Source organism: Lithobates pipiens, unplaced genomic scaffold (assembly GCF_037356315.1).
Source record: "Lithobates pipiens isolate NorthernLeopardFrog02 unplaced genomic scaffold, aLitPip1_a1.2 Scaffold_22, whole genome shotgun sequence".
NCBI classification, from domain to species: Eukaryota; Metazoa; Chordata; class Amphibia; order Anura; family Ranidae; genus Lithobates; species Lithobates pipiens.
In genome coordinates this window covers 311,166,333-311,183,465 of record NW_027507784.1, presented here as the reverse complement: position 1 = coordinate 311,183,465, position 17,133 = coordinate 311,166,333, and the positions used below count along the sequence as shown (strand labels likewise).

Below are 17,133 nucleotides of genomic sequence, written 5' to 3'. Positions count from 1 at the left end.
CTCAGGCTGATGGTCAATGGTCAACATCACATGTGTCAAGGCCGCCTCATGTGGCCCTCATACCTCTCTTACAGCACCCCCCTCGTCTCCGATCCCACCCCCGTCTCAGCAGTCAGCAGCAGAGAGGACAGAAACCTCTCCTACAGATCCTGCGCCTCTCTGTGACAGCCACAGCACCCCCTCGTCTCCGCCTCTCCAGGTCTCAGCATTCAGCAGACTCCGGCATCTGATTCCAGCCCATCTCTCGTTGTCCTCCAGACTTTCTGCTTCCCAGATCTGCCCCAAGCTTCTTCCTGACAGCAGTACAAGGTAACGGGGTGCACTGTGATGTAAGGGAGGGTGGAGGACTGATTGGTTGAGGGGGGGGGGGGCTCCTGACATCTGATGTATGGGGGGGGGGGTGCTCTGGACATCTGCTTATAATTATTATGAGAATAATAAAATTCTATGTCAGCTGAAAAAGAGGGTTGCACGCTAATGGTATCATCCACAAGAAACTTTATTGGAGACTGCTCAGATAGAACAGCATGGTGGTACCATATTCTGTAAAAGCTCCTCTGCTACAGGAGTGTGAGTGGGCTCTGTGCCAGTCTGCACCTGGCCTTCACAGCTTAAAGGGGACCTTCAGTGATTTTTTTCAACTTTCCATCTATTAAATCTTCTGCCCTTGTTGTTTTAACTTTGGATAGTGAAACTTTTATTTTCTGCCAGTAAATACCTTTTACGGCCCACTTCCTGTTTCTTGTCTGGTCATTAGCCTAGGCTTAGGACATCATGCACAGCTTTCTTTCACTCGTGTGAGAGTTTGCCAGGAAGGGAGGGGGGATGAGTCATAAGAGGGCCAATGAGAGCTGCAGGGCTGCAGAGCTGGAGTCTGCCTCAGCTGCCCACAGTTAAAATGGCTGCAGTCAGAATCAGTGGAGGGAGATTTCTGCAGCATATTTGGCAAGTACAGAATCACAGTATATATAAAATAATATGCAAAGTGATTGGAGGGAAGCTTCAGAATGACAAAGATGTTTTTATTACAAATTATGTGAGCAGACTGCAGTTCCTCTTTAAGTCTTAATTTATTACTAAAAACCAGCAAAGCACCAAGGTACTTGGTTGGGGTTACTGTAGGTCAGGCTGGAGGGCTCTACAGGTCAGGCCTCTGGTACCTCCCCCTGGTTCTAGAAGCTGTTGGAAGTTTCTAGAAGTTAGTGGGTGGAAGCGAAGAGGCTGAGATCTGCATATTCATGGGGAAATCTGGCCAACCCCCAAGCAGGGAGCCTGGCAGGATGGTGGTCAGCCTATAAATATGATGGAGCCTGGAAAAATGTGTGTTGCCTGGCTGTACAGGAATAGGGGGACCCAAAATCCAGCAGCCCTCTAGGGGGTAGCACTACACCAGTAATAATCGAATGAAGAGGCAATTATTCAATATGATAAAGTAGAGTAGATACATTTAAGTAGTCTAACACAACCTAAATACAACCAGCCCTTTGAGGGCAACCATAATGTTGAGGCAGCCCGCAATGAAATTGAGTTTGACACCGCTCCTCCTCTGAGCCCAGGTCTTCCTGGACCTACTTCCAGCATGTAACTGGACAGTGGAAGGAAAAGCAGCACAATAATGAGCTTCTCTCTCTTTTTCTGCTTTTCCTCCTGGCTCCTTGTGCTGCTTCTTCTTACTATACTTCAGGTCTGTTGTATAGAGGCTAATAAATGGGACGTAAATGGGTGACCCGCCCCCTCTGACATTATGTGATGTAACATGAAGTCAGATGGGGGCTGGGTCACCTGCTTACATCACCGGGTGGCCCTGCCCTCAGCTACATAAGAGCTGTCAGCATAAAAAGGCTGAAGTTGGCGGGAGCCTCCCATCGAGGTAGAGTTTTTCCGTTTTTTTTGTTCTCGGGTCATCGGACACTTCGATCGAAGATGAATGGACCTCACAGGACATTTTTTATTTTTTTATTTTTTCATAAAGAACTTGTCCCAAACTGTCTGCTGTCATTTTTACTTTTTTGGCACTTTTTTTGTTGAATGGGTAGGGGTACAATGTACCCGATACCCATTCACATAGGGGGGGCTGGGATCTGGGGGTCCCCTTGTTAAAGGGGGCTTCCAGATTCCAATAAGCCCCCCGCCCACAGATCCCCACAACCACCGGGCAAGGGTTGTGGGGAAGAGGCCCTTGTCCCCATCAACATTAGAACAGAAATAGAAGGAAAATTTTCCAGTGGGCAAACGTGTTCTGATGACAGCCGTCTAAGGGGTTCTTGATACTTGCTGACACACTAAACCACTGCAGTTTAACACTGTTCTGGTGTGAACATGACACACTATTGTTTTTGTGTGTCATTGCGGTTTCCCACGTTCATCCATGATTTAAATGCAGGTAACTGCACATAGCATGAATGGGCCCTAAGAACTTGCCCTCACCTTAGAGAGATTTCCTTTCACTTCTTGCTGTGTCCAAAGGGCAGAAAATCAAGGGAAATCTCTGCAACAGGATTTAGACAGCATAAAAACCTGGCAGGGGTTCCAACCATTCTCTACTCTATCAACCGACTAAACAGTCTTCATAGTGTAGCCAATGAATACCATAGTAGAAAACGGTGCCTAAATGGTATGTTCAGGCTTTACCCAAATGTACCCCCAAACCTCCCTTTTCCTCTCTAGAGCAAGGTCCGAACATTATTTTATTCTTTGCTCCTGTAGAAATAGTTTTTATTACTCCCTGTGATTGATAGATCTCATCATTACTCATGTGATAGTTAGAGAGGGTTTCCTACCAGTTTCCTAAAGAGATTATATCATCTTTGTAATTGTCCCAGTTATTTAGATAAACCAGTGACCAGAGCAGACCTTGTGTGCTGTAATCAAATTTTAACAGCAAGATTTCCCAATAAAACTTTTTCCCAGACCCTCCATTCAAGTCCAGCGTCATTAAAACCTGAGAAGGGGGCCCCCTGGGAACCCCCTGAAATGCGTTGGCTGTTTTTATAATACTACTGTGTTGAATAAGCATTATCTGGACTGTCAACCACCTCTCTTTTTCAACAAAAATTGAGATGCCACCTCAAGGGCTGTTTCAGGGCTCATCATGCACTTAGGAGCTGCTCCAAAAGAGCTTTTACATCAGTCTGTAATACTTACCAGGTCCAGCGCTCCACCACTCCACTTCTTAATATTCATACTTCAGGGTGTGTGTAGACAATTGTTTAAAGCTGGCCATACATTCTACAATTTTCTTAATTTATTTCCTTCAGATTTACCTTCAACTATGTGGTGCAAGGGCCTTCCTGATTGCATAGACATTAAAAGTGTTTAGGTTTGACCTCATATTATATGGTTTTGGTAAATGTAGTTGGCACCCAAGCTGGAGTTTCTGTACAAGCTGTTTTACGGGCTCAATAACCCCCTTGAGCAATGGACCCGCCATATGCTAGGAACACATCCTATTCAGATGCTTTGCATTGTGCTCAACAAACAGCAGGTCTTCTGCTTAAGCTTAATATAAGTGAGCCTTTGCCATGATCTTAAATTGGTTGTAAACCTAGTTATATAGTTACATATTAGGTGAGGTTGAAAAAAGACACAAGTCCATGAAGTTCAACCTATGTGTGTGATTATATGTAAGGCTGCATTCACACCTGAGCATTTTGTAGCTTGAAGCCTGAAGCTACAAAACGCTAGAGGGGAAAAAATCCATTATTCTCAATGGCGATGGCTCACATCTCCACTCCATGTCGCCTGAAGCCGACAGCCTGAAGCTCAAACAAGTTCCGGACCCTTTGCTTGAATCGGGCAGATTTGGGCGTTTTTCTTCTTCTTACGTTGGTGACCTTTTGCCCTGTACAAAATCGCGGCAAAACACGGTAAAAAATGCACCGAAATCGCTGTAAAAAACGCTGCAAAATCGTGGGAAATTTCACAAGATTTTCTGCCTGAAGACGCTACGCTCAGGTGTGAATGCAGCCTAAGTATTAAATTTTTATATCCCTGTATATTGCGGTCGTTCAGGGGCTTATCTAATTTTTTTTTAAACTATCGATGCCCCCCGCTGAGACCACCGCCTGTGGAAGGGAATTCCACATCACACTACTTGTACCTACAGGTAAGCCTATAATAAGGTTACCTGTAGGTACTGTAAATATCTCCTAAACCTGCACGGCTTAGGAGGTATTTACCATACACGCTTCATCGGCGCATGCGCTGTGAAGAAACAGCCCTCTGAGCCATTTCTTCACTAGCAACTGATGTGACTGACAGCTACTACATGCAACTCCGGCCAGTTACCGTGCCGGAAACCGTGGCCCCGGAAGGAAGAGAGATGAAGATGGATGCGGCCACCAGTGGGGACAATGTGGTCTTCATTTGTAGGTAAGTGCCACATGATGGGCTAGTATGCGATGCATACTAGCCCATTATGCTTTTACTTTGCAGAGGATAGCAGGGGAAAAAAGAGGAAGTAAAACCCATCAGGGTTTACTTCCTCTTTAAACATCCATCTACTTTTATCCCTTATACTGTTCATTTGCCTAATGGACACTGATGAAGAGGGAGTCTCTGTGGCAAGCTTGATGCCCCTACGGGTCATGCTTTGATAATCACATTTATCTGTCCACTTTAAACTATTTTGCTGTATTAGTAATTATGCCAGTTGTTCTTGCTGAGAGAATTTCCTAAAACGTACGTTGATGGGAATATCTGAAGATCAAAAAAGGAAGAACACTGTTTGAAGGCATTTTTGTGCATAGGATTTAATATGCGACTTGACATATTTATCTCAGGCACAGTAAAATTCCTTTAATCCCAGTCAGCAAAAACATTCCCAATGGATACATTGCAAAACATTTTTCACACTCAGGAAAAATTGACTCATTTCTCGTGCTGCGTTTGTTCCCATTGGGAAGAGTTCCCTTCACTTCCTGCGTGGTCATAGAGACCGAAAACTGAAGGGAATATTTTTTTCAATGGTATACTGGAAACACTCAAAGCACTTTTTAGTAGAGTTGGGGAGGTTTAGAATGTCATTTATTTGTGGAGATTCTCTTCACCACCTGTGTTTTCTTCAGTACAGGAAGAGAAGCAAAAATCTCCCAAATTGAGACAAACACAGAAATAAAAACCCAACAGGTTTTCCAAACCTTCCCCATGCTATCAATAATAAAAAAAAAGTTTCAGATGACCTTTCCATAGCAGTCCAACAATAAAACACATCTGAGAATCCAACATCTGCCTGGTATCATGAAGGATGTATTAAAGGAATTTTCCTGTACATATTGGAAACAAAATTTGTACATTCAATTTTAAGAAGGAAATAAGTTCCATTTATACTGGCATACAAAAGATATGGGTCCTATAAACTGTTTTCGGAGGATATTAGTCCCAGCCAAAGTCGTGGCCAGTCATTTGGTAGAACTTCATATTGTACGGTCTATAGAAGTCCTGGAGACGTAGCAAGAGTTTCTGGTCTATATCCGGATGTGGCCGTCCCTTGGATTTCCCTAGACACCGTGGCTTGCCGCTTCCCTCAGGTTTTTTCAGACATGGAAAGCCCTTGGTTTTGTTAAAGTAGAAATGTTTGTCTGTTATCACCCTCTTTAACCCCAGAAAGTCTTGAACTCTTTCCATCTCTCCAGCTGGGTCGCTGACCAGTCTCTCTCCGCTGACAAAAAGGAATTTGGAGAGAGGGAAGTACTGGAGCCAGTTCTCTAAGTGCTTAGCATAGATGCCAATTCTTATGGCACTCCAGGAAGTGTCAATGGTGCCCGTGCTGGTGTTTTTAAAGGCCAGAGCTTGGAAGGACGGAAGTGATGGAGTTTTAGAAAGTGTCTGTGTGTAATCAGAGATAGCCCTGGTCACCGGATTCCTGACCACCACAATGAGCTTGGTGTCCTTGGACATGTTGTAAATCCTTTTTGGCGCCTCAAGGGTTACAAAGTAACTTGGGGTCTTCTCCATAGTGATTTGTCCCTCTAATGTCCGTGGCATCAAGTTTCTAAAAAAGAAAGGATAAGGAGAATGGTAAGTTGTATGCAAACAGGGATTTCCTAATATAATGAAAAAAGCCAAGAGGATGGAGAGTTACCAGATATATACTTTCTTTTAGCTTACCATAATAAATTAGGGCTGTTACTGATTAAAACATTTTTTTAATCATTTAATCGACTAATTTAGATTTACTATAACGCACATACAGATCCAACTACTTTTAGCTGATCTCCTTGCATTGCAACTCTGCATTAGTCAGTGGTAAATGTGGTATACACTATATACAATCACCCGACACTAGTTTGTTTCCACAATCCATGACTTAACTTCACAGTTCACACAAATACGTTTTAAATTCCAACTGTAGCACTGACGTAAGTCATTTTTTTTTCCACAGTAGCGTGACCATCCCTCCACCTCCGGTCTAACTAATCACTCTCACCTTATGGCATGGACCCCTGTGCAAACAGGTGGTCATGCAAGCGGGTATCAAAAGGGTTAACACGGACCATAAACTTCTCTCACGTCTCTTTAGATCTCAGCAAGGACGCCAGGTCATGGGTAGAAAGAAAAGATCTAAGTGCTCAGCGCTTAAGTAGAAGATTTCATTTTTGTGTTCAAACACAAACTACTCACATAAAGATGATAAAAACACAGCATGTAAAGCCGACAATCGCGTTAGTTCCGTAGGGCATCAGCGGGTGATGTCATGCGTAGCTCCTCCCCCATACGTGTTACGTTCAATCAGAACTTCAACATCACCGGACTCCTCCCCCTTTCCCTTCCTTAGCAGACGGAGGCACTTGGGGAAGTCCAGTGACGTCGATGTCCGTGATGTCACCAAATCTCAGACGGAACTCCCTGAAGACCCAAAAGGCAGCAGAGAGGTGAGTACCAATCTAAAGAATTTTGATCGATCAAAAAAAATTAATTGATTAATCGAGGAATTAATCTTTAATTTCCACAGCCCTATAATAAATATAATAAGTAAGGCTGGTCCTTGAAAGGACCATCTAATATGGTATTCCATTGTAAACATGTAGCAGCCACCAGAGACTCGTGACCAGCTAGGTAGGTACTGTACATGACAGTCATTTCTCACAATAGCATTGAGCTCCTGATCATATAACTGGAGTTGCACAATCTTACAGATGCCGGGAATAGGCTGGGACTGTACATTGTACACCACAGTCATTCTACAGATAACAAAGGTTGGTTAGCAAACTGGTAGAAGAGTTTTTGGGCAAAATATTCTTTAAAAGTCACATCTACCTGCTGGAAAATTTAAAAGGTTTAGTTCTCCTAAATTAATATTCTGTTATGTGCATTTGTTTTTTCTTTAAAGGGGATCTCCAATCAAAAATATAAGATATTCAAGATACAAGTGGATAAGCCTATTAAAGGTAAAATAAAACCAACTTTTGCTGCAATAATCACCTTCAATCCAGAGGTTTCCCCACAATACTTTTTTTACTTTTGTTTTTCTGCCACTAGATGCCCTCAGACTAGTGTTCAGAATCATTTAATTCACTAAACCCAAGTCATACTGGACTCTACCCCAGCCTGCGACTGGAAAATTGTCAGTGAAATTGACAGTGAAAATTAACCACATGCCGACCAGCCGCCGCAGCTGCGCAAATCGCCATCATGGTACGTCGGTACCATAGACGGGCACTAGGGGGCGCATGCTCACCCACGGAGCTGATGCGAGTGCCCGGCGGTCGGGGGACATACAGAACCAGGATCTGTGTGTTTGTAAACACACAGCTTCTGATTCTCTGCGTGGAGAACTGACAGATCATCTGTTCATACAAAGTATGAACAGCGATCTGTCATCTCTCCTTCGCAGTCCCATCCCTCCTTCAGTTAGAAAACACAATAGGACACACTTAACCCCTTCACTGCCCTTTAGTGGTTAACCCCTTCACTGCCAGTGACATTTTTACAGCAATCAATGCAATTTTATAGCACTGATTGCTGTAAAAATGACAATGGTCCCAAAAATGTGTAAAAATTGTCCGTGTCTGCCATAATGTCCCAGTCCTGATAAAAATCGCAGATTGCCGCCATTACTACCCTGTTTCCCCGAAAATAAGACCTAGCATGATTGTCAGTAATGGCTGCAATATAAGCCCTACCCCCCAAATAAGCCCTACCCTGTTTCCCTGAAAATAAGCCCCACCTGAAAAAAAGACCTACAAGGACTTTAACTAGGGCTTATTTGGGGGGTAGGGCTTATATTGCAGCCATCACTGACAATCACGCTAGGTTTTCTTTTTGGGGAAAGGGTAGTAAAAAAAATAATAATAATAAAAAAGCCATAAAACTATCCCCTATTTTGTAGACGCTATAACTTTTGTGCAAACCAATCAACATACGCTTATTGCGATTTTTTTTTAACCAAAAATATGTAGAAGAATACAAATCGGCCTAAACTGAGGAAAAAAAAACATTTTTATACATTTTTGGGGGATATTTATTATAGCAAAAAGCAAAAAAAATACTGCTTTTTTTTTTCAAAATTGTCTTTCTTTTTTTGTTTATAGCGCAAAAAATAAAAACCGCAGAGGTGATCAAATACCACTAAAAGAAAGCTCTATTTGTGGGGGAAAAAGTACGTAAATTTTGTTTGGGAGCCACGTCGCACGACCGCGCAATTGTCAGTTAAAGCGACGCAGTGCCGAATCGCAAAAAGTGCTCTGGCCTTTGGGTAGCCAAATGGTCCGGGCTGAAGTAGTTAAAGCAGCACGGTGATGGGCTCGTCTCTCCATCACTCTGATTTCTCCTACTCTCTGCGATTCATATCTGTGCAGTAATCCAGTGTAAAATGTTTCCCCTGTGCAGGAGCTTTCTGCAATGAAGACCAGGGTCTCCTTGTGCATGGTGACTAGTCTTACCCCAAGGGTCTGTTGGGCCTCTCTCATACCTCCGCTCTCTGCACAGGCTATGTACAGCAGAGTGATGATGTCACCACTACATTTACAAGGTAATATCTAGGTTTACAAAGGCATTTGGTGCACACAGTGCATGTTTAGATCCTTTGTGGCTTTCGAGCATTATATTTAAATGAAAGATTTTATGTGTGGGGTTCCCCTTTAAGGAATCACGTTTTTCCACAGGGTTGAATGATACAGATTTATACCAGGCGTATACACCTAGATACCTCTGTGACTATCCAGTTACCTCTGGTCATAGTCAGCTCTGTAATGTTCCAGCTGGTGTAAAGGGAGCGCTGTAATGAATAGCACTATTTTTATATAAAAAACAATTTATTTAAAAAAAAAAGCTGCGTTCTCACTTTCTGCTCCTCGGGGGACCTGAGATTTGAGGAGATCTTGAAAGACGGACCTCAGCCAAATCTAATATTTGTTGAAACAGTAACCTGTGCGGGGGATTCCTCAAGCATCAGCAGATAAAGGAGCGTACACGACATTTCCATTGTCACAGCCATCTCCGGACTATCAGATAATACGCCATTACTGCTGTCATCTGATACCCAACATGTGGAATAGCCAGCCAATGCTATAATTAAGCTTTCATTCTCCATTCAAGGCTCTTACATAGACGAGATCCAACTGTATTGACTGAACTCTATTCCATTCACCAGCTGTGGATGAGAGCACAAGTACACTACAGATGGTTGGGGGGGGTTGTCACTGTAACCTTATTGTGGGGAATGAATGGGATACGGATTTAAGATGTGTGAAGGAATGTTGACTAGACTTAGGCAATATTCAGCAGTACCAGAAGTCCTAACAGGCTCCATACATTTCGTTGCCAATTATTTTATATAAATATAATTAAAAGAAAAAAAATAACTCCCACAAGCTACTGCAGATTCCCATCCCCTTAAACCCTTGTGAGGAACTTCTTAAATTTTACCCTAATTACTTATATTCAGGGGCGGACTGACCATCCGGGCACTCGGGCACTGCCCGAGGGCCCCATGCCACTAAGGGGCCCCATCAGGGTTGGCAGCCTCAATTAAACCAGGGACAGTATGTAAAAATCTGTGTTTTTAAAAAAAAAACCCTAATGACTTATATTCAGGGGCGGACTGACCATTGGGGCACTCAGGCACTGCCCGAGGGCCCCATGCCACTAAGGGGCCCCATCAGGGTTGGCAGCCTCAATTAAACCAGGGACAGTATGTAAAAATCGGTGTTTTTAAAAAAAATCCCAAGATTATATCTGCCCCGCCTCTCCAGTACCTTTTCAGTGTGTGTATGTGTATACTGTGTGTGTATATTGTGTGTCTGTGTGTGTGTATACTGTATGTGTGTGTGTATAGTGTGTGGCCCCATAATCTATTGCCCGGGGGCCCCATAATCTCCTATTGCCTGGGGCCCCATAATTGCCCGGGCGCCCCATAATCTCCTATTGACTGGGGGCCCCATAATCTTCTCCTATTGCCTGGGGGCCTTATGAGTTGTCAGTCCGCCCCTGCTTATGTTCTGACACTAAACAAACCATTTGGATTACTATCCAACACTCGTACATTGGACTGGCTGAGGTCAAATCTAGAATTTGTTGGATATTCTCCAATGAAAAATTAACAGTGAAACTTTTGCCCAAATTTGTGAACGTTTGACAGATTCAGGGCCGCTGTTAGAAATCATGGGGCCCCATACAGCGTACCTGACGGGGCCCCCTTGACCCCGCCCACAACCCACCCTGGCTCCGCCCACAACCCCACCTCTCATTCCACCCCTGCCTCCACGCTGTCAGGATGGGGGGGGGGGGGGTCTCTGGAGGCAGGAGCTGGAACATGTAACATTTATAGCGCACCACCATTCATAACTGCAGGACCTAATTGAAAAGCTTGGGTGAAAGGTTATCAAAGGGGAGTGGTTTGGGGGTGGTAGAAATGCAGCTTGGCTGTGTTTTTACTGCCCCTTCCCCCCATCACATGTGTAAAAGTAGCATCTCACTATGTGCTGATGATGTATGGCTCTGTCAGTGTAACATGACTGTGTGGTGCTGACTTTGTTATGGCTGTGCTGAGTTATAGTCTGTAACACACAGTACAGCCATATATCAGGAAAGTCAGCACCACACAGTCATGTGCCCTGATCATCATAATGATAATGACCATGAGCACACAAAGTCTGGGGACTGCACATTATACAATAGTGTGACCTGTCAGTGTGTGTGTGTGTGTGCAGGGGACTGCTTGCCTGTGTACCACTGCCGTTGTCCAGATTATTCCTGCTGCTCTGTCTGTCTCAGCCACCTCAGTGATAAGTCCCTCAAGCTGCAGCACTTACTGAATGAAGGGAGCTGTATAACAATAATATCCATCCACCGGAGAGGCATACAGTGAGCAGGAAGAACTTTAGTTTGTGCAGGTATACTGAGAACAGCATGCAATTGTATCCCTGCACCCGAAAATGGAAAAAGCCCCTCTTCTGCTTTCACCTCCTGGGCCCCTCTGGTAACCTGATGGGGCCCAGGAAATGAATATATATTCCTTATATACCTTAGTAATCAAGTGGGTGCGGGTTAATATAGTTATTTAGCTTTTTTTTTCTTTTTTTTTTTTTTTTTTTAGTTAGAGGTTAAAAGCTGCTCGGGCCCCCCCTGCTGGCCAGGCCCGGTACAACAGGGCTGGTTGTACTGCCCTATCAGCGGCCCTGGACAGATTACCTTTTTTTTCTGACTACTGTCCCCAGGGTGTGCACCTACTCCTAGCCCTTCCCATCTTACCTCTTATCTCATCATTTGCCTGACCCTAATCTGCCTTCTTTTTACTTACCTTTCCATTCCATACTTCTCATTAAAGCAGAACCTCACCCAACAGGGTAAGTTCTGATTTTCGTCCTCCGACCCCCAGCCACTACCTTTTGGAAAAAATTTTGGGGGGAATGGGGGAGGGGATTGGGTACCTGACAGGTACCCGCTTCTGTTGGATCGCCGCAACAGATGTACCAGAATTCTCCTTCCCCTCTCTTTGTCCACAGCCTTCTGGGACACATCACAGGCTCCAGAAGGCTATGGGACCATTCACAAAGGGCAGTGGGCAGCCGGCTGTGAAGTCACACCTGGCTGCCCACAGTTAACATGCCAGCGCTGGGGACCAGAGAAGAACTGGCTCGGGTTTAGGATGGAGCTGCATTCTTGGAAAGGTTAGCGTCTTTTTTTTTTAAAAGGTAGCAGCTACAGTCTTTTTTGTTTTTAGGGTGAAGAACCTCTATATCAAGATGTACCAACACTGCACTGTTATCCCCTGTTCTACGCAAGTCTCTCTTCCCTTTTTACTACCTGCCATAAATTCTGAAACTTTTATTATAAACATTTTGAATGAATTTTTGAAAAAAAAAAGGTAACGAGGTAAAAAAAACATAAAAAAATTTAAAAAGAGGCAGACTTAATAGATCCCTTGATCATTTTTTTGCCGTGACTTTTCTGTTTTTGTTTCTATAATGACAGTTAAGCACTTAAATACAGGATTGAAGTGCACTTTTACCCCCTTCATGTCCAGGCCAATTTTCAGGTTTCAGCGCTATCACACTTTGAATAACAATTCCGCCGTCATGCAACACTGTACCCATATGGTACTAAAAAAAGCAAAGGGGGGTTTTATTTGTGACTTTAAATGAAATTACGGCCTGGTAATATTCCCTCATTTACCCCGATATTCTTTTATATTTTTTTGATTCGTTTCCATTTTTGTTTTTCCACCCTTCATATTTCCCTTAACCAACACAGTCACCAATCAGTTATTACCAATCAGTTATTACTTTTTTCCCCAGATACCCCACCTGGTTGGTTCACCCATCACCTATTCCCACATGAGTGCCCTATGATTCTGTGTCTCCCTGGATGGTGCCTGTGTTGGTTGCCGCCGCTGGGCTACTAGCCTCAGCTCCTGGTCACAATGTTCCCGGATGGCCTACCATCCTATTTATTTTTTGCTAAATAAATTTAGGAAAAACATTTTTTTTCTTTGTTTCTGTTATAACATTTTGCAAATATATAATCTTTCTTCATAAACGTAGGCCAAAATGTATTCTGCTACATTTCGTGAAAATAACCCAAATCAGTATATATTATTTAGTCTGTACGAACGTTAGTCCACAAACTATGGTATATACTGTATATCTAAAAATTGATCAATCCTGATGTAATGATGGCCTATGTCAGGGGTAGGCAACCTCGGCCCTCCAGCTGTTTTGAAACTACAAGTCCCATGAGAGGGCAGAGGTTGCCTACACCTGGCCTATGTCATTTTTTGTGGCACAAATACAGTAGGACAGTACAAATGTCCCCCAAATGACTTATTTTTAGAAAGTGGTTAGTCCAGGGTATTTAATAAGAGGCATGGCAAGTTTTTTAAAGTTGTCATTTTTTGTCATGATTTTTTGGAAAATGAAGACATTTAAAAAAAAAGAAATTCGCATTTATTTATTTTTTTGTTTTACATACTGTCACTAGTGCAGCACAGAGTTATTATATAAATGATTGGTGACAGTATAGAGTGTTACCATAGTAACACTGTACCACTCTAGGAAAGTGATCAGGACTTTTTATTTTAATTAATTTCATTGGTATACGCAACTATTTTTACGGAATGAAACGGATTCATTCAGTGAGTATTGTTGTGATTAAAGCTAATCACATGGTAAAGATGGTCTGTGATTGGCCCTGTCTGTACCATGTGATCACTGTGACCAATCACAGCTAGCAACCCAGTTGTACACATGACATGACATTGTTTACGCGATTGGTAACAGCGATCACATGGTACCAGCAGCAGGCCGGCACAGTGATCTGTCATCGCTTGTGTCCGGTGGACACAGCCAGTGACAGATCACAGCCGCATGCGAGGCGCGTTCTGGGAGGATGTCAGTTGACATCCACCCGGAACAACGAAAGTCTAAGCAAGTTTATCTAAGTAATTTTACTACTTCCTGCCAGGCCTTTTTCAAAATGGCGGCAAGGACGGGAAGTGGTTAAATTACTCCCTACCTAAAGGAATTGTATTTCTGTCCATCCAGTCCTTAGATTTGCAGAGCTCTGCCATATTACACACTAGGCAAGTTTATTGTGTTTGTTTTATTCAACAGTACCTCTGGACACCTGCTGAAGCTAATTGCAAAACGCGTTGAGCTGTGATATTCCCGGAACAGAATTTTAATAATTAATGCTGTTATTGATATTTACTTTACATATGTGTATAGTGAACAGTCTTAAATATTCTTGGGCAAGTAATCAGAGATATTCTGTACCTGTGCATATTATGTATTACACACTAGGAATGGCATACAACCAGCTATAAGTACTATATTTAATGGAGATGTTTACTTTTTTTGTCAATAAATACTTTTTATGAGTATTTGAATGTGTTGAGTTGTTCTATGGAGGTTGCAGTTATAAGATCCCATTGTTCCTTGGTTTGTGTTCTACATTGGTGGTGTTAAGTGGGACTAGTAACTACCCATCTTTGTACTTTATTAAATCATACATCTTGAGAAATAGTCTTTTTTTACTGACTTTACTAACCTTCTCTAGACCAGTTTTCATCAAGCTCTCCCCTATATTGCCTTCCTTAATTATTGATAATGTTCATTTGTACCTGAGACGCCACGGACATTAAACCCCGAGCCTTGCATTATGCAGCATTTCCCTTGTGTTCTCGTAACTTTAATTAAAAGTGCAGCTAATTTTGAGCGACCTTAGAATTCTCTTTTGGAATGTTAAACATCGCCTACAGGTATCTGATACTAAAGAGAGCACAACCTGTAGCAAGGATGACATTAAGGCTTACACCACTGAGAGAACCGAAATCCTACCGACTAGACTCCGCCAGGGAAACTAGGAAGGAACTTTCAGAACTTCACAAAGTCATCCATCTGACTTTTTATTGAGGAATAACTTGGCTGGTTCTACACTGGTCAAACATTTCCATATTCATGGCTGCTAAATGTCATATCCTTAGGATGTATAGAGAGTGGAATTTTTGTAATTACGTAATGCACTGCAGCAGGATCTCTCATACTTTTTGAAGAAAACCCCAATGACTTGTTTAGCAGCCCCTCCCCCCTCCACTCTCCATCCTGAAGACTGCACCAATCTCCCACCCCTAGGTTGGGGCACACGGCGGGCGATTTGCACCATTGGAGGTTCAAATACAGGAAGGAGGATCAGAACAGCAGTGGGGGCTTTAAATTACTAAGCTCAATCTTCCTGTGGCTCCCCTGCAGCAGTTGAATCCAGCAGGAAGAGAGAGGAGGAGAAGCCAGCAGCAGGGGAGCCACAGGGGGATCAGTGCTGCAGGGGTAGGGAATTGTGGTGGATGGGAGGGCCAGGAGAGGTCTAAAGAGAGGCAGAGCAGTGGGGGATGGTGCAGCCGCAGGAAGAGAGAGCAGACGGGGCTGCTGCTGTTCCCGCAGCTCTAATTTCCAAAACTCAGCCCGAACACGGCCACCTCAGGACAGTTTACTGAAAACCATGACTGTCCCGCAGGTTTCCGTTAAATCAGAGGGGGGCGGGGTCACCCACACGTCATTGGGGAAGCCAGGATTTCCCCCCTGCGTCAGAGGGGGCGGGGTCAGGTGACTCATGGCCCCTCCCTCCTCATATAAGAAATGTCAGGCTGCCGGGATCCCCGCAGTGTCTCCGCCAGTGGAGACAGAGGATGGATGGACTGCGCTGCGCTGGACTGGAGGGAGAGATCACCCGTCACTGGATCAGATCAGCCATCGCTGGACCCCGGAGAAATGATCATCCGTCACTGGATAGCAAGAGTGGATTACCCCCGCTGGAATCTTTTTTTATTTTTTTTATTTTTAATAAAGGACTTTTTCAAAAGTGTGTTTGTCTTTTTTAACATTCTTTTACACTTTCTTTTTGAAATGATAGGGGTACTTTTGTACCCCCTTACCATTTCAAACAGGGGGGGCGGGATCTGGGGGTCCCTTTGTTAAAGGGGGCTTCCAGATTCTGATAAGCCCCCCGCCTGCAGACCCCCACAACCACCGGCCAGGGTTGTGGGGATGGGGCCCTTATCCTCATCAACATGGGAACAAGGTGCTTTGAGGGGTCTGTGACCCCCAAAACATCCTCCCAATGTTGAGGGCATGTGGCCTGGTACAGTTCAGGAGGGGGGGTCGCTCTCTCGTCCCCCCCTCTTTTCCTGCGACCTGCCAGGTTGCCTGCTCGGATAAAGGGTCTGGTATGGATTTTTAGGGGGAACTCCACGACATTTTTGTAAAAAAAATTGGCATGGAGTTCCCCTTAAAATCCATACCAGACCTGAAGGGTCTGGTATGGATATTTAGGGGGAATCCCATGTCATTTTTTCTTTAATTTGACACGGGGTTCCCCTTAATATCCATACCAGACCTGAAGGGCCCGGTAATTGAATTTGGGAGAACCCCACGCTTTTTTTTTTTTTATCAATGACTTTCAATGACTTCTCTGTATTATGGGGAGCCGACAATTCATTATAGCCGTGAGTGATTTTAAATGACTTTTTTCCTGCAGAAATTACACTTTGTGCAGGGACAGTTCTAAGCGCGGGAAACATGCACCCCTTCACAGGAATACTATAGACACCCTCGAGGTACGAAATTTAAAGGAATATTACACTTTTATTGTTTCACTTTAAGCATTATTAAAATCAGTGCTCCCGAAAAAACATATTTTTTAAAACTTTTTTTTGCATTGATAAATGTCCCCTGGGGCAGGACCCAGGTCTCCAAACACTTTTTAGGACAATAACTTGCATATTAGCCTTTAAAATTAGCACTTTAGATTTTGAGCGTTCGAGTCCCATAGACTTTAATAGGATTCTGAAGTTTACATGAAGTTCAGGTCTGTTCGCAGGTTCTGGTGCGAACCGAACCGGGGGGTGTTCGGCTCATCCTTTTTGACAATGTTGGAGCTCAGCACAAGACCCAGAAGCTGGAGGAGATCACTGGAGTAGCGGTGGCTACTATAGTGGTTTCCAGCTTCCACACAGGTACGGCATATACATACTTAGGTTGCTCCAAGCTGGACCAATGCAAACCTAAACCTTCAAATGGTTGCTAAACCCATATTACAAAAATCAATATACAGGTAATTGCAGGATCTACTTGTACGTGTATCTGACTTTCCCTAATTTTTTTCTGTAAAAATACTTAATTACTAAAATCCTGCACTTCC

General features: G+C 43.6%; 1 protein-coding gene and 1 long non-coding RNA gene across 2 annotated transcripts in view; one reads left to right on the top strand and one right to left on the bottom strand.

The window, feature by feature from the left end:
- LOC143924884 (uncharacterized) overlaps positions 1 to 14,320 on the top strand; it is a 34,447-nt gene extending 20,127 nt beyond the window's left edge. Inside the window, exons 2-4 of the long non-coding RNA XR_013261919.1 lie at positions 7,331 to 7,388; positions 8,830 to 8,971; positions 14,052 to 14,320. This is a non-coding gene — a long non-coding RNA (uncharacterized LOC143924884). The remainder of the gene's footprint in view (positions 1 to 7,330; positions 7,389 to 8,829; positions 8,972 to 14,051) is intronic.
- The window catches only part of HS3ST6 (heparan sulfate-glucosamine 3-sulfotransferase 6), a 121,018-nt gene continuing 108,610 nt past the window's right edge, over positions 4,726 to 17,133 (bottom strand). Inside the window, exon 2 of the mRNA XM_077449388.1 lies at positions 4,726 to 5,992. Coding sequence (XP_077305514.1) covers positions 5,374 to 5,992 — 619 coding nt within the window. The 3' untranslated portion in view covers positions 4,726 to 5,373. The remainder of the gene's footprint in view (positions 5,993 to 17,133) is intronic.